This window comes from Euprymna scolopes, chromosome 19, assembly GCF_053919585.1.
Source record: "Euprymna scolopes isolate OS-2025 chromosome 19, ASM5391958v1, whole genome shotgun sequence".
In the NCBI taxonomy this organism is placed as follows: Eukaryota; Metazoa; Mollusca; class Cephalopoda; order Sepiida; family Sepiolidae; genus Euprymna; species Euprymna scolopes.
Genome location: NC_136500.1, coordinates 80223974 through 80246835, shown reverse-complemented (window position 1 = coordinate 80246835; position 22862 = coordinate 80223974). Strand labels below are relative to the sequence as shown.

Sequence of the window (22862 nt, the reverse complement as noted above, 5' to 3'; positions counted from 1 at the left end):
TTTATCTATTTATGTACTTTTTATATTTTTTTTTTAAATTTCGATATTTTTTTTTTTATTGCCAATCCTCGGTATTCACATTTGACTTGCATTGATTAGCAAGTGTACCGTTAGTTTTAAAATGCAAATTGACTATTGGGTTATTCAAGTTGAAAATACTTAACTTAATAGTCACGCACGCAATGCATTGGAAACACGGATATTTCTATTTTTAGATGCACAAGTATTGGCCGCATATAAAACTTGCGTTCATTTTCAATATATACACACACATGCACGTGCACACACACACACACGTTAATAATCATCCAACATAGTTTTTATTTACTGAAACGTTCTGATATTATAAGTAGATATATTGTTGCATCTAATATGAGGACTGAATCAGCTAAAGTACGTTCTACCCATTATTATGGTGGTCTGCTTGAGAGGCACAGGTTCAAATCCTGCTGGGGCTTTCTCTGAATTTTTCTTTGGTATTTATTTTTTTTTAATCTTTAAAAGCAGTATATACTACTATAAATGTATATATAAAATATGTTGAAAACACTCTTCCTGTTACGCACAATATATCTACTTTCTGAACATGAAAAATATATGCCAGCACATCTGTTTGTGTATGTATGTATGTATACACACACACACACACTAGCTGAACTTACCTGGCATTGTCCAGGAGTCTTTTTACTTCCATTTTTGTTTTTGCTTCTCTCTTTTTAACTATGTGATTTTTTTTTTTTTTTACTGAATTTTATTATTTTTAAATAAGTTTAAAATTAATTTTAATTATTGTAGTAGTGTTTGGTCATTATTATTATTATAAAACGAATTTTTTTACATTAAATGTTATTTTTTAGTTCTATAAAATTGTTGGGTGCAGATAGTTTCCAAAACCTTCACTTCACTCTTTTAATACAAGAGAATTTGCTAAGAATTTTAAAATTTAAATGATTGTATATTAGACAGTGTAAAATCTTCCAAATTCTTTTCAAATTTCAGATGGTTGCAAAGTAATTTTTTTTTTTTTCAACTATTAACACAAGATTAAAATGGCTGACTTGTTAATGGAAAAGCATTCTGGTGGATTTAATTTTATTAAATTTTGAAAAGAAATTTCTTGAATTTAAACAGATACATTTTTTATTTCAATAAATCATTAATTGATTGTAAATAAACAAACAAAACAATTTAAGTTACATTCAGGTAAGAAATACATACACATAAGAAGGGGATGCACACACACACACACACACATATATATATATATATATGATGGACATTATACATTAGTTTGATCTTACATTTGTATTTTCAGTTTCACAGAAACACTGAAAACTCCACCCACAAAGATAAAGATACCTAATGTGATTTATTCATCACCAACATCGAAAAAATGTGACCCCCACGCTATTTGAGGGTTCAGTGTTTCTCTGAAACCAAAGACACAAATGGAAGCTCAAACTAATATATAGTATCCATTGAATATATATATATATATATATATATATATATATATATATATATATATATATATATATATACAAATAAATGACAAAAAATCTATATTCCAAGATGTTGTCAATCTTACCATTTATTTCTTTCAGCATGTTAAAATGTTCAATTGCTGATTGCACCTGTTTCATAGTGTAAAAACAATCATAATTATCAATTTTGGAATATTTTTCACTCTCACTCATTAAAAGAATAATAACTCATTAACTTTAAAAGAAAAGAAAAAGAATATGGGCATCGTTACATAAATCCAAAAAGATTGGAAGAGTAGTTGCAATTATATTTTATGATATTTATGCCATCTAAAACACAATTGGAACTACTCTGCCAATCTTTTCGGATTTATGTAATCATACCCAAATTCTTTTTTCTTTTTTAAAATTAATAAATTCTTATTCTTCTAATGAGTCAGGGTGAAAAATATTGAAAAATTGACATAATAATTATATGATTGTTTCTGTGCTATGAAACAGGTGCTGTCAGGAATTGAAAATTTTTAACATGCTGAAAAAAATAAACAGTAAGATGAACAACATCTTGGAATTTGAAATATAGACTTTTTGTCACTTATTTGTGTATGCTTTGTAGTTATATTTAACATTCATAGAGCTTTATAAATAAAAGGATGGTATAAATAAAAGGTGGAGTATAATTGAATAAGCATATTTTTCCAATGATAAATATATATAGATAGATAGATAATTCAGTGTACACATTGTGAATTTTATCATTCATTGGTATATTCTGTTTTACAGAAACTGTAACTTCAACTTTTCATCTTAAAGATATCTGATCAATTCATCAGCCAATGTTACGATTGTGTGCTATGCATTGGCTGATGGGCCGATCATACTTGGTATCTTTAACTCTGCAGGTTGAGTATCCAGTATTTTCCTGAAACCAAAAATACTGATGAATGATCAAACTTATGTATAGTATCCATTGAATAAAAATATATATGATCTTGCACAGATAATTGACCACTCTTGCTATGTCTCCTATAATACTGAATTAACACACACACACATTCAGTATATTATTTAACTAGTTGTTAATTTATTTACTAAATAATTGTAACTCTTACATGATCCCAGACAATGTTTCCTCTGTCATCTTCTCTTTTTATATCAACATTATTATTCTTATTATGGTGAAAGGTGTTATTAACTGTTGGACCTTTTCCATATTTAGTGGATGCCATGTTTTCCTGTTAGTCATTTCAACCCTGAACAGTCACTGTCCTTTTAGATACCCTCCCCCCTCCTAGCCCAGTTGTCCACCTGGCCTCTTTAATTATCCGTATTACGGATATCCGTGAGCTGTCTGGATACTTTCTTTTATTAGTGTCTCATTATCCCTCTCATAGTTGTTGCATCTGAGGTCTGTATTGTTTTTGATTGTTTCGGAGGCACATCTGCCTATCATATCCACACATTCCATTCGCAAGAAACTGGTGGACTCTTTTCCTTTTGTTTTTTTTTTTTCTTCTTTTTTTAACCTTTGTTAAAAGAAAAGAAAAAAAAAAGCAAGTTACCTCCAACAGGAATGCGTAAAATCCTCTAGAGTCTCGACAGATTTTTTTTAAGTTCATATAGCGACCAACATTAACGACTCTGTTGGGGAAGCCTTTGCAACACCAGCTCATTTTCACTTTTTTGCAGTGGTAGTGTTAGAGACTTGTGCCTCTTTCCCCTAGGTCGGTGGAGAGGTAGGGGCAAAAACAATTGTTAACTAACCGTTCTCAGCTGATGAGTCTGCTTAATCCTCACAAAGCCATCCTCACACCAGAGGAACTACCTCCTCCTTTTGGGGCCTGCGAGGAAGTTATCCCCTAGTTAGAAGGAAGAATATCACCAATCTATCCTTAATGGGAAATGCAGACAGGTTCATCATCATCATTTTTGGTTTACATGTTGACATGTGTTGGATGACAGAAGATTGACTTCCAAACTAATCTACCTCTGCTCATGTAATTATCCTTTCTCCAATTAAAAACAATTTTTAGGAGTGTTTCTATACCAATTTTGGGCATCCTTGTGGTGCTTATGCTCGGTATTAAACCTAAAACTTGTGCCACATTTGATAGGCTGCAAAATGGGTCTACGGCTACTCTATTGATTTTTTTTTTTTTTTATTAAAAAAAATCAGATTTATTCAATAAACGAGATTTTATGAGATAAGTTTTCAAATTTCACATAACTTTTTTTAATAAAAAAGTCTGAAATTTGACCAGATTAATGCATATGTGCAGTAATTTTTATTTAATTTTGAATCCTACCTTTTTTATTAAATGTTAATAATTCTATATAATTTATTTCTAACAGTTTTAGTAAAGGAATGAAGGTAATTACTAGAGTGCTGCTAAAAATCACAGGAAGAGGGAGGGGTTAATGCTGGTTCTACTTATTGAATACTAAATCCTTAATTACTTATACTGTGTTCATAAGTTTTACCAATAATAATAAATGGTGGCATTTGGTTATGAACTGACTTTGTAAAGAGATTCACTCTGGAAACTGATGTGACACCTGCTTCCAATACTAATCCATATATCTCGCATCTTCTTGTCTCCAAACTAATTGGCATTGTTGGTGCAATTATTGCGATGTTATGCAACATGAATATGACTATATTACAACATTTGTTGGCATTCGCCATCTTGCTTTCTTGTACTTTAAGATGACATTCACCCCAATATGCACCGCATCCCAGTGATTGAACTGTAGATTTTGCCAGTGCTCATCGTACTCTTCTAGCAGGTTAACAAATCTGATACATAAAGTAAAGTCAGTCCTTCTCCCGTAATTTTGTGATAAACAATTTTTTTTTTTTTTTTTGCTTTGTCATTCATATAAGGCAAATATTGGTTTGTGTTATTAAAAGCAAAAATTTCATGTTTTCCAATTGCTTTCATCAAATTTCATATTTTATACAATCAGTAGATTTTTTTTTCTAATATCATAGAGGGAGTTAAACAGTCGCAAGTACTAATACTGTTACTCGTATCATTGAGTACTAATGTAATAACAATTTTTTCAAATATTCACAAGTAAAAAAAGTGTACATTGTCCTTTAACTGATCGATGTTTGACTCTAAAAAGTGATTTTTGTGTGTGTGTGTGAAAGAAAAGAAATAGAAAACAGTTTGATTGAATTAATTTCAAAATTGCTGCCATTGGTCAATTTACTATACTTAGAGTTTCTGAGTTCAAACTTCACTGAAGGCATAATTATTTTTACTCTTTGTCACAAAATGAACTTTGACATTTCAAATTACAATATTATGCAGATTATTTACTTTTATTTATTGTCTGTGATCTGTGATTTTTATTACTAATATTATAGGGAAAGTCGGAGGAGCTAACCCTTGCATAGTCCCAAATGATAATTTAATAATTAATAAACATTACAGATATCTTGGTTGTAGGTTAAAACAATTGTATACTGAAAAAAAAGAAAGAAAACTAAGTTTTTGATGTAAGGGAATAAAATTCCCTTACAGCCCCCTAAATAAATGAAGCGTTTCATTTAGTAATGGTGTTTGTTATGCATACACAAGTCTCCACAAAAAGCGAGTGTAATACACAATATATTTTTTAAATATTTTTTGTAATTCTATCTTCTGCCTTACTTTTAATGCTAGGTTTATTTATGGTGTCTTTTAAATTTAAATTTAATAAAACCCTTCACAATTTGCTGATGAGGAAACCTTGTTTATTAAAAAACTATACGTAATAATTATTGTCCATAACTTGATGTCTACCACAATAAAAACACTGTTTTCCGAAACGATCGTACAAATAATTGATTTTGTTGTTGTTCCTTCTTATGAAACGGATTTTTAATTTAATTATAATTTGATTTTAAATTATCAATCACATTACTATATATATATATATATATATATATATATATATATATATACTAGCATATAATGTATGTAAAGATGTGTGTACATATTTATTTACTTTTCTTAGGCCTTCCACACATCCGCTGTATATTTAAATACTGATTTGCTAAAATTTCCATATAAAATTTCTTCTGACAGATTTAACTTTCATTATGCTTAAGTTGTTATTTATATATAAACTTTATTTTCACAACATATCTCTAAATTACAGATCTTCTCGTTTTAAGTTTTTCAACTCTTTAATAAGCCCTAATAACAGTTGGGCGAAACATTGAAATGCATCTTCAAGTTTTTGATCTTCCCTCTAACCATTTTTTTCTCTTCCCATCAGATTTTTTTTTTTTTTTTTGTTTAATTTGTCATGTGTATAATATTGACTTTTTTGGCGCATGAATACACAATATTATGTCATAAATTTTGTATTCTATGCAGTTATAATATATGAGCTTTGTTAGATGTAAAGTCTTAATCATTGAGCTAGATTTATACCTGCAGTATTCACTTGTCTCTTTGAGAAATTTGGATTGCTTGTCTTAAATTATACTTATATGCTCATAGAATTGAGGTGAGGTATTGTTGCCTCATTAAGATACAGCTAAAGTTAAAACATTGGATTTATTGAACATAATATATAGAATTGCTTCGTCCCTAACACATCTCAAGGTGATATGATTTAATAATGTAAATATTTAACATATGTCAATGAAGAAATTTTACCTGTATGACTAAGAGTACATACTGGTTATCCCTCCTTACAAGATTATGATTGGCTGGTTAAGCCATAAACAGCAACTGGTAGAGCCATCTGGGAACAGACATCAAAAGGTACACCCCCAAGTCTCACGCTAGGAATATCAGCTTTGACTACTAACACTGGTTTAGTAAGATGACTCATCAAATTAGTATTTGAAACTGTAGCAAAATCCACTCAGCTACTTCAAACGAATATATCTCTTTCATGGGATATGTAATGATTTTAAAATGTGATTTTTTCAATTCACTATGGATCCATTCATTGAGTGATAAAACAAACACCAGCTAAAGGTGGCCTTGCTTTGTAAATGTGACTTTTTTGAGTCATGTGTGGATTTCATTTTTCTCATTGTAGATTACCTGTATTCTCAGCCCCGTAGATAAATTAAACGTTTCATTTAATAATTGTGTTGCCTATGCAAACACAAGTCTCCACCAAAAACGAGCGTTAATATTGTTGAAAATATATTTCCCTTTTATATTTGATGTGAATATGTGTGTATACTTTCTATCTCGTAATAGCGAGGCATTTTCTTAATATTAGTGTGACCTGTGGAAATTTCACAATTGTATCCTTCATCTGTTGTATATTGCTATCATACTTAAAAATATTTCTGTTTTATGGAAGTCCAGAATGAATGAAGACTCAACAATATTATTGTATTGCATTTGTTTAAACTGAAATATACTTACCTAAGTCCTCTGGTTGATGTAGTTTCAGAATTTTTTTTTTTTTTTTTTTTTTCAATTCTGGATAACGCAGGTGAAGCTAAGATGTAGGATATCTTTTAAGTTCTTTGGCATGAAGTTTTTTTTTTTTTGGGGGGGGGGGTTCCAGAAAAATCAATTTTTATAGTATTACTGAACGAATATTTAATAGAATCAGATCTTTCTTAGGTAAAAGAAAGATCCAGGTTGTTCACGATGGCCACACATTCAAACAATACCACATCAATGCAAGTGTGCCACTGGGGTAGATACTTGAACCTATATTATACTTGATCTTTATAGATGACTCCCCTGATCTAATCATATCTGAGATAGGTGTATTTGCTGATGACAAATCAGCAAGAGTGATTCAAATGTCCACACATGCAAGGCAATGGCTTAATTCATGGAAAATGTCCTCCAGCCTGTAGTAAAATGGTGGTATTAATGAAAAATCACCCCACCCCACCCCACCACTGCCCAGACTGCTTGCTTTTGGAATTCCCTCAACTGTACTAACATGCAGAAATTTAAATATAATGCAAATAAACATCTTGCTACACAATTCTTCCTCACCTAGGATGCCTTCTATAAATCTTGCCTCAAATTAGAGCGGCTTATGTCTTAGTGGCAATGTGTCTTATATAGAATGAATAAAAATAAATTTAAAAAATTGAACGACAAGCTTATTAAATTTCTAACATAAGTCTTATTGGATCTTTTAACATTTTCTGTTTTTATATATTAGCTGATTGATGATGAGTGTGAGTTAACTGACAGTCTATCCATATATTTCAGTTCGGATGAACGTCACCCCCTCTCACTTAATTCTCCCTCTCTCTTTTTATGTTTCCTCTTTATTCTCTAATGGGTAATGCACTGCACTTAGCTTTAAAGTGCATTTCATCATTATAGTCAGTTTAATATCTGTTTTAAATGTGTGCACATGTTATTATTGATATGGCTCTATCCAATAGAATATCGAGCACTGTGCAGGAGCTTCTGAGTTCCTCCCCATTTTGGGAAAATATATCCTTGCTTGTGTGCACGTGCACACACACACACACACACACACACGAGAATAATATATATGTATGCATTACTCTGCAATTTTTTTTCATTAAACATTTTTGTTGTAAACAACCAGATTTGTTTTAAACAACTTTTTAGTTGTCAGCCATTACAAATACTTTCGTTTTACACACGCGTACAAACATATTTAAAAGCCATACAATGTATATTTTTAAACAAAAAAGTAAAACCCGATAATAAATGGTTACTGTATTTTTTACAATATTTCAGGGTAAAACTTTTTCATCGAGTATTTGGTGATAGAAACTTTTTTGTTTTATTCCTTTAGTTCTTTGTATATATTATTTCAGAATATCTACTTAAAATTTCAAAATATAATAATGAACACTTAACATCTTGTTACTCATTTTTATTGTAAGAATATGCAATGATATGACTTTCAATATTAGTTACCTGGCAAGGCCACAGGGGAGACAACCAAGCAAAAAAAAACCCTAAGCAAAATTCATCCCAAAGCAGCAAAACTAAAGCTGGTCTGCCAGGACACTACCTATACAACTGTAGACAAATTTGGGCATATTTTATTGGTTTGAAAATATAGGTTCTTTTTTACCAATTGTCATAAAATTTTAACCATAGAATAGTATTAAAATCTTCAAAAAGCTTGCAATTTTACATGTAGTTTAGTCTCATAAAACCAAAGATATAAGCATTTCAATATTTAATTTGGCTACGAGTATGTATGTATGTATGTATGTATATATATATATATATATATATATATATATATATATATATATATATATTATATATATATATATATATATATATATATGAGAGAGACAGATATAAATATACCACCTTTTTTGATAAGTTTGAAATCTCAGTGACTATTGATCAGAATTTAACAAATGAAAGCTCGTTAAAAAGGTAATTGGCATTTTCTCTTAAGGTCACACATTAAGGGGATCATCCATTATCCAGAGCCTATTTTTGGCACTTTTTTACAGATATAAAATGTTTCTATCATAGTCATTTGTTTTCCTAGTTTTGCATATGAATTACAATATATCTGATATTTTCCCCAAAACCTCTGGCCTTGATGGAGAGGAGGCTAAAACTTTCCTTGGTTTCAAATGATCTGAAATAACAGCAAGGGGAGACTTGATTCCAAATATTTCTGATGTGTTATATCTCTCTTCTTTGGTTTTCATACATAAAGTAAATTTCACAGTGTATAAGGATTATTTGATACTGGAGATATTCATAATAGTACCCTATTCTCAAAAGAGAGGAGATATATGAGAAATATTTGGAATCAAGTCTCCCCGATTAAGGCAATTTGAAACCATAGCAGCAAGTTTTAGTCTCCCCTTCATCAAGACCAGAGGTTCTGGGGGAAATATATATTCACCTTGTGATGACAAGCACGAAGATCAAAATTATTTTTTAGATGGACCATATTAAATTCTTACTACACCAATTACTCCTTGATATTCGGAAGATTACTCAGTCAAAAGATTAATGAAAAATATAAATAAAATTTTAAAAATAAACTAGATTTTAATTTTAATTGCTTGGATAATGATTTGCTTCCAAAATATACACAAATATGGATGTAAAGTTTGGAGACTGTCAACAGACAATTCATGGTGACTGCCAGTTTCTTGCTTGGTGTTATGAAAAGCACAATATGAGAAACTCAGTCTCCAAAAATGTAAGCACTCTCTCTCTTTATAAATATAGCAACTAATTTAATGTTTGTGTGTACATTTTTATTTTATAGTCCAAAGTATTGAAGGTAAATGCTTGATCATTGTTAAATAAGTATAACTAGAACTTTTGTTCCTTTGTCTCTAATACAATTTTTTTTTATTGAAGTTTTACAGCTAATATAATTTTTCTTTTTCTTTCTTTCTCTCTCTCTCTTTCTCTCTCTCTCTTCCTCTCTCTCTCTTTAAGTGTGAAGCCATTCAGCACTCCTCCTTATGGCTTGGATACAAAACCTAACACTTCACACAACGAGGTGGCACCTCCTTGGCAAGGTAGATCCATTGCAGGACCAAAGTTACGACTGGTGGAATTTTCTGCATTTTTGGAACAGCAACGGGATCCAGACTCTGTAAGTATCAAATCTCTACGCTGCCTCTGACAATTTTTACTGTGTTAAGCGTTTTACAATTTTTGTTGTGTTATCTTCATTTGTTTAGTTTTTCTTGATATTTTTAGGTTGGTGCTTTTCTGTTTAAACAAGATAACAAGTGGTTTTAATTATAAAAAATGATTTCATTAACCTTTAAATTGGATATAAATACTATAATTAACTTGGTCCTTTTAAGTAAAAATCTGTGTCTACATTTATGTTTAGTAACAGGTTTAAGGATTAAAATTTTTAATCAACAAGATATGATTAGAGTGTACCACAGTGATGTAAGTTCCCCCCCCTTTTTTTTCAATTGAATTAAAGCAGATTTTTGCTTAAAATGCTCTCTAGTGGGTGTGTATTTTTTTTTTTTTTTTTTTTTTTTTTTTTTTTGATGAAAATGTTAATTACCGACAAATCACTATAACCATAGCTTATTTTTTTGTTACCATTTGGCTGGATTTTCTCTTTTTCTTACTTTATCTGTTTAGTTTTTCTATTCTCTTTGCTTGAAAATGTTAATTTTGCCATGAAGTCTAACACTTGAAACTATTGATGATGATGGGTTAGGGTAGTTAGATGACTTGTTCCATTGAAGAATGACTCTCTCTTTCCATCACCCTCATCTCACATGTACATTCAGTGTCTTTCTCTTATTTTTGACTTCTTTAGTTGAAACTGATTAAAGATTTTTATGGAAAAAGTTTTTGTACTGCCCTCTCTCTCCACACTGACAGAAAGGGTTTACAGGTTGAAAAATTAATTTTAATTTCAACTATTTTTGCCATTGACTACCCACACATCTCTGGTATTAGCTGGACTGTAGAGTCAATAGATGAGATGCTTAATTCTGATTTCATTTAGAATGGTCCATCTACAATTCCGTCTGAAAAAATCTTTTCTATGTACAATCTATTATTTATTGGGTCTTGCTTTTAAAGAAGACAGGCATGTTTTAAATTGAAAATAAAATGATCCCTGGTGAAAATATCAAAATCTTTGTCATGAATGAAATAGCAGCCATTTTATTTGTAAACAATGTTGTTTATGGAAGTATAAGTTTTGGAAAATATACACAAATTCAATTGACAGTAGTATCTCTGTTCAAGGACACCGTAAATCACAAGCAAATTAGACCATAAACATATTTCTCTTTTGAGCACTATCTTTCAGAGGATTTTCCCATTCAATGATCATCACTTTGGTCTTGGTAACAGTCATACTCAAATCATCTTTACTTTCCATAGCTTTCCTCCAAGTCTTTAACTGAACATAAATACCTTTTATTTGTTTCACATGCAAGCACTAATTCTTCAACATACAGCATCTCTTCCTGACAACCCATATGAAATTCCTTGTACAATACTTATTAAACACAAATGGAAAGCAACAAACTCTCTACTGATCCCTGATGTACTCTCACTTAAAAATTGTCTGTCACTAAATATACCGGTAATTCAAACACAACTTTGTACATTGTTTGAATGCCTCCCACCAACCATCCACTTGTTTCTAATTTATGCAAAGCTAACTAGATAACATCTCTTGACAATCTGTCAAAAGCTTTCTTCAAATTAACAAAAATCAAAATACAAGTTCTTTTTCTTTCCTTGCATTTGTATCTCAATTGTAATTTAATAATTGTTTTCTGCAAAGTTTTGATTACTTATGGATGCTTTTTATTTTTTTCAGTATCACAAACATTTATTTGTGCACATAGGGTCCAATGCCAGCTATACAGATCCTCTGCTTGAGGTAAGTCATTTGAGTACAATATTGACACTGTTATCATTGAACCAAGACCGTTTACTCCAATCTCTGTTATTTCCAATCTTTAGTTTGTTATAAAAATTTTACAACAAGAACTCTTCTATCTACCACCACTGCAAAGAACTTTCCTGTCTTCCTCTGTGTGCTTGATATCAAACAAGAATTTCCATGAACAGTTTCTTTCCAAGAACTTCCTATCTGTGTTGGAACACATTGCCATGAGATTGTTTGCTTCCCTCCTTCCCATATTAAAAAAACAAAAATAAAGAAAAATCTGTATGATGTAGGTACACAGGATGAAATGGGAATACTATATTCCAAATAACATAAATTGATCACATAGTTTTATTTTTAAATTAGAAAATCAAATTTTATGAGTAAGACTAAATTGCTCTCCTTTAACAATTACAACTGCCTATATCCATGACAAAAATAACACCCTACCTGAGAATTCTTCCTTCAAACTCTTCAGCCTAACATTTGCAGGCATTATGAACTGGAACAAATACACAGAGGACATTGCAAAAGCTGCTGCAAAGAAGTTGGGTTCCTTCTATCGAGCTAGAAGATTACTCACCCCTGAGGGTATCCCGTACCTCTACAAGGCCATCATTCGCCTATGCATGGAGTGTTATTGCCACATCTGGGCTGGTGCATCTCCCACTAGCCTCTCCCTCTTGGATAGGGTCCAAAAAAGAGTTTTCAATCTAATAGGTCCCACTTTGTCAACTAAGTTCCAACCCCTGTTGCATCTCTGTGTCTGTTTTACAAATATTTTAATGGAATGTGCTCAGATGAACTTGTTTCACTTGTGCTCCCTCAACGTACATATCCCTGACAAACCTGCTTAGCAATAAAATCTCACCCCTTCACTGTTGAGGTCCCTAAATGCCAGAAAGTTTTCTATTCTAATAGCTTCTTCCCTCGAACAGCTAGCCTTTGGACTTGCTTCCCTGGCTGTAGTGATATACAGAAATTTAAATTTAAACCAACATCTTATTAATCTTTCCTAGACATGGCCCCAAATAGTAGCCCGTTACATCCAAGTGGCGATATCCCTTGTTAGGGGTGAACGTGAGTAAAAAAAATAAAAAAATAAAAAAAAAAAAAGTCTGAGGAGTGATCGTCTCTCACCTTTTTTGAAAAAAATCTTTAGAATCAAAGGAATATAACTCAACAATTGCAAACTTGTGAGGTTTATGTTATAATGCCTACAAATACCTATTAACCACTTAAAAATGACTTTATTTATAAAAATAAAACTACTTGATCAATTTATGTGAGTTTTGGAAGATGCTATTTTCGTTTTGTCACAGGTACATGCATTATATAGATATTTTTCTTCATTTTTGTTTTTTTATATAGGGAAATTCTAAACAAGAACTGATTGTTTCCTTGAATGCTCTTCAAATTCAATATCAACAAACATTTGTTGATTTCGATCCTCTCATAATTTTTATTCTTCATCATTCAATTGAAAATCTAGTTATCTCATTAATCCTTATCCTTGAGTGACTTTAAGCCTTGATAACTGGTGCCTTTAAAAAAAACAAAAAAAAAAAAGTGAAATTGTAAATCTCAATAAACTTTCAAAGTCCAAGGTAGAATGTGCTCATTCCGTAAATAAAGGGTTCCATTTGAAATTGCATGCAAATTCCCAAGTTTGATAGAAAGATTACCAAGTTCGATAAGATACACCTGAATAAGGTCAGAGGTCATATTAATAGAAATATTGTAAAAATAGCACCCCAGATGAGAACAGTAGTCTGAATTTGTTTTACATAATTTAGAATTAAAAGAAATGAAACCTCTTATGTAGTAATTTGTACAAAGATAATTTTGCTTTCCAATTGACTTCTTAATTTAAGCTTTTTAACACTAATCCTTTAGTGGGCACCAGATGTTGATAGGCTATAATTCATTAGTAAAAAAAAAAAAAAAAAAAAAAAAATTATTGCTTGAATTAAAACATTTTTGTTTTTTTTTTGCAAGAAAATTTTTATTTGGTTTGTTGAACATTTACATTGAATAAAAAAGCTTTACAAGAAAATTCAAATTTCAGTAAGCTAAACAATTACAAAAATTGATCATGAATTTCATATAAACAAACGTCAACTGAATTCAGTTAACAACAGTAAATAAGTAGATAATCACCATCCAGTTTTGATATACAAGGTGTTGCAAGAGTTATGGATTCTGAGATAGTACCAGGCAATGTCTCACACTTGTACTAGGTGCAGTTTGATTCAGAGGGCTGATATCAGTCATGCTGTATGCAACCAATTCAATTCTTACCTACTCAAGCCAAGTCATTCTTAGTCTGCCATGCTTCATAGAGCCTTCAGTATCCAAGCATGTTCTGGAGTTGATGCAAGAAGTGACATGACATACATGATCACACAATCAAAATTTCATGTAAAACTTTATAAAATCTATTCTTTTTAAAAAACTGTGCCGATCTGAATCATCTTCCGTCTTTTTACAGCCATCGAGAAAGTTAAATAATATGTAAAGGATAATCTCTATTTGTGATTGTCAGTCCGTAAGTCTTGACAATGTTAGTTTTGCAGTGAGGCTTTCATAAAGGTATCATCATATCTCCATATATAGCACATGATATTCCCAAATGGTCATCCATTTAATACTGACCGTTTACTGTCAATGATTTAATGGAAACCAATGTGTCAATGTGATTATAGAAGTATACAAAATCTATTTGTTAAGGATAATGTGTTCAGATGTGTTTGGAGAGCATCTTGAAAAAATAGAGGCTGTCTCATTAGCTCATGTCCCTTTATAGGAACTTGTATAAGATAAACTACAGATGGGATCTCACTCCCAACTTAATCCTCTCCCTGTATAAGAGCCAAATACATCTTATAATGGAGAATAGTTGTCAAATCTGGGGAGGGACTGCTCAGAACACCATTTCCTGCCTTGACGAGATACAAAACCGGCTTTGAAATCCAGTGGAAGGTGTACTCTTCTCCTTTATGCTAATTTCTAATAGAAGAGCCGTTGTGAGTATCTTTGCTCTATCATTATTTTCATGACAGGTGCTAGACTGAGCTTCAATCTATGGCCCAAACCCCTGTAAAAAAATTGCATCAAATGTTTGTCTAGTTACAATCACTACCAACAATTTCTCTTATTCTCTATCTTTACCGAAAACTAAATGAAAATTCCAGGAGCAAAGTTTCTCATATAGTTGCCTGTCTGTGAAACACAATACCATGGGGCTGTTTCCCAGCTGACTGGTCGTTTTCAAGTCCAACATAAACAAGTTCTTGTTGAGCCAATTCTACCCAATTTCCACCATTACTAATTATCATGGTGTTCATTTATTAACACTTGATACTCACTTACTGATCTCGAGTGGCCTCTGGGCCTTGATAATGATGATTCCCTTGTAAAAAAAAGAAATGATTAGGAGATGAGACTGGTACCATCTGAAAGTTCAGTTTGAGTTTCTTATTTTGACAACCATCAACCATGAGATGCAAGTTTGCATATACAATGAAGTGTACTAACATATGGACGTATATAACCAAGTGTGCGTATATTGCATATTTGAAAAAATGCTTAAAAACATTAAGGTTTTTTTTTTTTTCCAACATTTAAGTTCTTTTCTTTTTTATAAAACCTTGAAAATAAGTTTTTAGGAGAATCAAATTCTTTTCATATCTGAAAAAAAAAAAATTATATATAAAATCTAAATGAATATATCAACCTGGACAGAATGCTGCATAATTCTGTAGATTGTTCAGAATTCTGAGTTCATTATCGGCCAGAATCTGGTCGGAGCAAATCACAATGGACCACCCAAGATTATGTTATGTTTTGCTATTTGTAAATTGATATGAGTTCTCAGCTAGTTATACAACAACAAGTATTATAAAATAGTCACACCCATCGAAAAGTACATGATGATGACATAGGAGCAATTCAAGACGAGTCAAAAAAGACATCCAACAATATACTTTCTTCTATTCCACAGTCGAGAACAGATCAATCTACATATTCTACATAAATCTCTAGACATGTTTGATATTGTTTTGGGTCGTGTTGTAGTCATGGTAATAACGTAGGTGCAATCCAGGACGAGTCAAAAAAGACGAATGACAGTATCTATTCTTCTATACATTAGGCAAGAACAATACCAGACCATTTTTATATAGATCTTTAGAATTGTTTATTATTTGGGGCTAGCCTGGGTACCCAGCATTGCCCGAGTGTTTGGAGGTGTGTGTTGAGCAAAACAAAACAAAAAAGTGGTAGTAGGCAAGCAGGCTCCAACCCGTACTGCAAAGGAGGAAAAAAAAATGTGAAAAAAAAAAGATGACATCCTTGCTGTTGCGCCCATCACCAAACCGAAAGTGGCGTAGGTTTAAATTAAGACTAGACAATCGAAAAGAGGAGATGACTTTCGAAAATATTGGCGAAAAAAGCGCCCCCTCCCTGTAGAAAAGTGTCCAGTGAAGGTGAAGGAATTAATGTTTTTGCCTAATTTTTCGATATTTGTCGTCCGAAGGGTTGAGCTTCAAAATGATACAGATCTTGTGAAAATCTGTCACCTTTGTCGAAAGTTTTAGGCAGATATACAAACATGCATACATTTAAACAGACAGGTGAGATTTATATTATAGAAGATGATTACGAGTCGAAAAAGAGTATATAAAACAGATCTGGACCACTTTTACCTCAAAATCTGACATTGTGTTCAATTATTATTTTTATATTAGAAAGCTTAATGGATTTTTTAGAGCAAAAAACTTGTTAGTTATTTTTTTTAGAAATTATGTTTTGTTGTTGTTTTTTAGGATAAAAAACGAAATTTTCTTAGCAGTTTTTGGTTTTTGTTTTATTCTAAATTTAACATGTTAAGATGATGCAAAATATTTCATCATATTCTGTCATAAAAGAAAGCATTACACACTTATTTGTTTTTCTTTTGAAAGGCTGTGGATATTAAGCAGATATATGACAAATTTCCAGAGAAGAAAGGTGGGTTGAAAGAGTTATATGACAAGGGGCCACAATCAGCATTTTTCTTAGTTAAATTTTGGGTAAGTAATTTTTAAGAAAAGTTGCTTTTTTTATTACTAAATTCTGATTTGATGCATACATTGAGTCTTTCTGTTTGCAGCTTTAATACCAATTTATAATATTTGTGTATGTGTGTATATATATATATATATACATACACACCAATGGATAAATTAATTTCCCAAATAGAAGTTTAGCACCAATTTTATGTCCTCTTATGAAAATAAAATAAAGATTTTAATACTGCTAAACATTGTTTAAAATCCTTATTGGAATTTTGCTCAAAATTCATATGTGATTTTGATTCAAGATTTAACGATTTTATGGATTGATAAATTATTGATCTTTTATTTGCAGATTTGGATTCTTCACATAGATAACCGCATCTTAAATGATTTTCAATTATTAAGTTGTGCCATCAAATACATGATTCATAAACGCATACATCTCAATTTATATAAAGTTACTTGTATATGTTTATGTTATACCATTATATTATTATAATTAATGAATATTTTTCAAATTTCAATTTCTTTGGAGTATTTTAAATTGTTTTTTTTTTGGGGTGGGGGGCAGAATATGAGCACAACTTCACATTGGATAATTAAAATATTTCAGATTTGCATTATATTTAATCCATGGTCATTAGCAAGATTCTCTGAATTTCAATTTCTTAAGTCCTCTTAAGCTTAAGCCTTAGATATTTTCTACAATCAAAATCATGTAATGGAATTTGATCAAAATTTGGAATAAGGATTCTATACATAAGGTTTAGTAGCATTATTTGTTGATTTTAATCTTCATAAGATTACACACACACACGCACACATATATATATGATTTAAAAAATGAAGGCGGAAAGCTAAATGCTTGACATTTCGCTTGTGTGTCAAAAATGAAAAAGTAAAAAATTGCCCACATAACACGGGTGAAACGTCGAACATTTAGGTTTGCCGCCTATATTTTTAAACTTATATCATCAGATTTTTCTCCTTTTTTCATATATATATATATATATATATATATATATAAATTTCCTCAAAACTTCTGGCCTTGATAGAGGGGAGACTAAAACTTGCTGCTATGGTTCCATATGATCTTAAATAACAGCAAGGGGAGACTTGATTCCAAATATTTTTCATATGTTATATCTCACAATTTTGGATTCCATACATAAGTAAATTTCACAGTATATAAGGATTATTTGATACTGAAGATATTCATAATCGTTCCTATTTCGAAAAGAGGGGACATATAACATGAGAGAAATATTTGAAATCAAGTCTTCCGTTGCTGTAATTACAGATCATTTGAAACCATAGCAGCAAGTTTTAGTCTCCCCTCCATCAAGGCCAAAGGTCTTAGGGAAATATCAGATATTTTGTAATTCATATGCAAAACTAGGAAAACTAATGACTATGATTGAAATATTGACAAAGGTACAGTATCTTTCCACCCACAAAAAAAATCCTTTAAAATAACCACTATTATAGGTTTTTGATAGTGCTGAAAACAAAGATAACCGTTCAAATCCCAGGAAACAAGTAGTTTCCAAGATATGAAGAAATTATAGTTTTAAAAAGTGGGAGATCACTTTTCTAATGTAAAATGAACACCCACTTTAAAGCCACCTTTTTTTATGGGGTGGGGTGGTCGGTTATTTTTTTATGGGGTGGTGTTTATTTGGTAATTGTAACCTGGTAGTCCAACGCAAAACCTGCTTTAAAAAAATTCTTTTCTCTAGGTTTTCGGGTATGCTGAAAACGAATATTGCATTTAAATTTTGCGAAAATAAGTATTTTTCCTGGTATTAAGCAATGTAACTCTTTGTTATAAGTGGTGACCATTATTGTATGTGCAAGCATGCGCATACTTTTGCTTAATACCCAGAAAAATACTTATGGAAAATTGAAATGTGATATTTGTTTTCAGCATACCTGAAAGCCTATAAAAAAACAAGTTTTTTAAAGTAGGTTTTGTGTTGGTCTACCAGGCCACAATAAGCACCATCCCTAAAAAAATTTTTTTAAAATAACCCCTCCCCCTCCCCCCCCCCCCAAAAAAAATGTGGCCATAAATTTGGTGCTCATTTTACCTTAAGTTAATATAAAAAGTGATCCCCACTTTTTGAAACAATAATATGCGACCTTGGGGGCAAATGTTACATAGCCCACTACACAATTCAGGTCATTACCTTTCCAATGAGCCTTCATTTGTTAAATTCTGATCACTAGTTGCCTAAATTTCAAACTTATGAAATTGCCAAAAATGGTGAACAAATAATTAATAAAACATGTGAAAAACATTTAATTTTCAAAAAGGAAACACAAATTGGATTGTCCTTAATCCGCAGAGTTGTTTATGTGTGTGTGAATATATCTATATTCGTAGCCAAATTGATTATTGAACTGCTCATATCTTTTTAGTTGTATATGACGAAACTACATGAAAATATTTAAAGATTATAATACTATTCTATGGTTAAAATTTTATGACAATTTGTAAAAATATATATATTTTGAAACCAATAAAATATGCCCAAATTTGCTGACATTTGTACATATTGTGCCATGGCTGGCAAGCCAGCTTTAGTTTTGCTACTTTGGGATGGATTTTGCTCAGGTTTTTCTTTTTTTTTTTTCTTTTTTTTTTTTTTTTTGCTTGGTTGTCTCCCCCTGTGGCCTTGCTAGGCCACTTTATACACACACACAGACACACACGTATTTGGTGATTGCCACTTCTTGACAGAAGGCCATCTTTCCCTTTCTTTATTGTAGATTATTTATCCGTTTCTATGTACTTTGTGTAGTATATTGTTTGTTTATTTTATTCATTTTATAATTTATTTTCATATAATATTTTATTTTGATCTCTTTTTAAATTTATATATTCATACACATATACATTTATACATGTAAAGATGCAATTTCTACCTTCTATGGAAATGAAGGTGACCAGCTCTGCTCTTAGTTTGTTACAGAGGTCACACTTATGCTGAAATTGAGGGACGTCAACTGCTACTGCTTTACTGTTGACATTGATATGACGCTGCAAACCTTCGCTTTGCAGACCATAGAGCAAACAGAACATCTGTGCTCTGCAGTATTTTCCCCATCCAAGAAAGTCTGATTTCCATGTGATCGCATATGACTAGCTAGACTGGTTCCAGATAAAGTGATTTTACCGCATAAATCACAAGCATAGTTTAGCACAAAAGCCTCTGACAGATCTGACATATTTTTCTTTCGGATATCACACTTAATTTTTTCATAATCATATTTTTTCTTCTTAAAACTATCACAGCTGTGATAAACCCAGAAGCACTACTTTTCGTGATCACTGGAAGTAATCTTCCAGCTAGACACATCAATACTGAGAGCTTTTAGATTACCCTTGATTTTGTGATTGAAGTGTTTCTTTGGTTTGTGTTGTGGACGCTTTCCTTGTATAATTTCACCATAAAACAAGCGCTTGGATAATCTCTCATCATCCATCCTTGTTAGATGTCCAGCCCACCTCATCTGGTTACATATAATTAATTTTTAAATGCATGGTACGTCAGTTCGCATGAGGACATCCTTATCAGGTGTAAAAGAGTTACACTTGATGCCCAGAATGTGTCTGGTGTACTCTCTCTAGGACTTTTATGTGTTTACCATAAGTTGTCCAGGCTTCAGAAGAGTAAAGTAAGGATGGTAAAATACAAAGTTGATAGACACTAATCTTTGTACAAAAGGTTATACCTCTGTCAGACTATACTTGCCTTTCTAAGCTACCAATAGCATTAGTGGCACGCTGTATCCTGTAGTTGATTTCAGCATCCAGGGTTCCGTCTCTGGCAAGAGTGCTACCCAAATACACGAACGTGTCAACCACAACAAGCCTCCAGTATTGACAAAAATATTTGGTTCCACATACAAACTACCTGGTGAACGTGTGAACATGACCGTAATCTTTTTTTAAGGCTAATAGTAAGCCCAAAAGATGTACAAGCCTGTGAAAACAAATGCATGATACCCTGCATATCTTCCTCACTATGGGCCACAAGATCAGCAACATCTGCATAGAGTAATTCACGAACCAGACGTATGAAAACAACGAAGATCAAAGACTTTACATGTGGTTCCTTAATGCAAATAAATACTCAGAAAACAATCTTTAAAGGCATAGGGAAGCATAGTTGCAAAATACATAGAAAAAAGTGTATTACCCTGCTTTACACCATTGTTAACTGAGATAGGTTCTAATAGATATCCACTGAAGTTTAGGCAAGCCTTCATATTAGTGCGGAGCTCCCTGAGTAACCATAAAAATTGAGGTGTGCGTCCTAGAATTGTCCATTGGGCATTTTCACTGTATCAAATGCCTTGGTAAGATCAACAAAAACCTGATAATGCAAAACACAGTGTTCAGTACATTTCTCTTGCAACTGTTGGGCAGAGAAGATCCTATCCATGGTTCCTCTGCCCGGACAAAAGCCACTTTTACTTTCTAGAATGACAGGTGGACAAATATACTTTAACAATCTATTGAGCAGAACTTTGGAAAATATTTTGCCTACTGCTTCCAGCAAACTTATTCCATGATAACTTCTGCAGGCCCTTTTTCCCTTGCCATCAACCCAGTCCTGATGGGATGGAAACACCTTTCTAGACATCAGTAATAAGATGAAGAATTTCACGAACAAGCTTGTTAACCCCATGTAAGAGGACTTCCACAGGAATACCATACAAGTCCTGGGGTTTTCCCAATAGTTACTTCCTTGATTGCATCTTTAATTTTGTTCTCCGATCTTTCTATGGCATTTTGACGACATCTTCATTAACATCCGAGGGGTTTTGATATCTTCATTAACATCCAAGGAGTTGTAAAAGAGATCAGGCTAATGCTCAGTTCCAACAAAAGACAATCTTGTTGGGACCCTTTATAAGAGTAGTTCCATCATTCGAAAGTAGAGGAGATACTGACAATGTTTGAGGACCAAAGGCTTTTTTAAGTAAATGAAACATGCATTTAGTCTTTACGATTGGAAGATATCTGAATTTGATTTCAGAGTTTAGCCAACCACTGATTTTTAATTTGGCAGTGTCGCCTTTGGAGAAGACCTTTGTTTGCTTTAAGTGACTGTTGGAGGAACTCCCGATTTTCATTAGCGGCAGAAAACATTTTATGATGCAACTCACTTTTAGAACTAAGAGTTGTTATTTCAGAATCCTTATCAAACCCATCTTGATGTTTAGATTTGTGGAAGCCAAGAACATCTCCACTTTTATCATAGTGTATTTTAAAATGCACCCACGATCCATTGAAAACAGTAGAATTAACTATGGATCGAAGTTTTTCATGTACACTTGGATATTTCAGTTTGGATACATCAACTCATCTGGGAATCTTAACACCGCCTAACCTACACTTCCTCCTTCTACAGATTTTCAGCTTCCCACGTACAAAAAAAGTGATCAGTGCTACATTCATCTCCACGCATGAACCACACACTACAAACATCTTGCAAGTCTTCCCTCCAGGAAATAATGTAATCAGTCAAGTGACTTTGTTTTACAAAGTAAATGTATGGACGTCTTTGTGGCTGAAGAAAGTGTTACAGATAGCAAGGTCAAACTGAGTGCGTAGATGGAGAAGATGCAGACCATTAATCTTGACCTTGCCTACACCAAATTGGTCGAGAGAGTCCCAGGTATGGTCATCTTTACCCACCGTTGCATTTAAATCGACCATGAGAAAGATCTTTTCAGATAAAGGAATAGAAGAAATGGTATGGTTGAGATCTTGGTAAAACACTGTGATGGTGTCTTTGCGGTAATCCATGGTAGGGGCATATACAGATAAAATCTTCATATACCTACTGTGTGTAAGAGGGAGGTACATTATCATGATTCTGTGACTCACACAGCTTGGCTGTTCAATACTCTTTACCAAATCTGACCGTGCTGCAAAGCCAATCCCACCTTCTCGCTTTAGCCCCTGATG

At 32.2% G+C, this 22862-nt stretch overlaps 1 protein-coding gene across 22 annotated transcripts in view; it reads left to right on the top strand.

Annotated features, from left to right (window-relative positions):
- Positions 1-22862, top strand: part of LOC145239782 (transcriptional enhancer factor TEF-1-like) — a 258906-nt gene that overhangs the window by 219792 nt on the left and 16252 nt on the right. For all 22 annotated transcript variants that reach the window (XM_080103264.1, XM_080103266.1, XM_080103260.1 and 19 more), the window contains 3 exons: positions 9878-10037; positions 11751-11813; positions 16787-16894. In XM_080103264.1, the coding sequence (XP_079959390.1) occupies positions 9878-10037; positions 11751-11813; positions 16787-16894 (331 nt within the window). The remainder of the gene's footprint in view (positions 1-9877; positions 10038-11750; positions 11814-16786; positions 16895-22862) is intronic.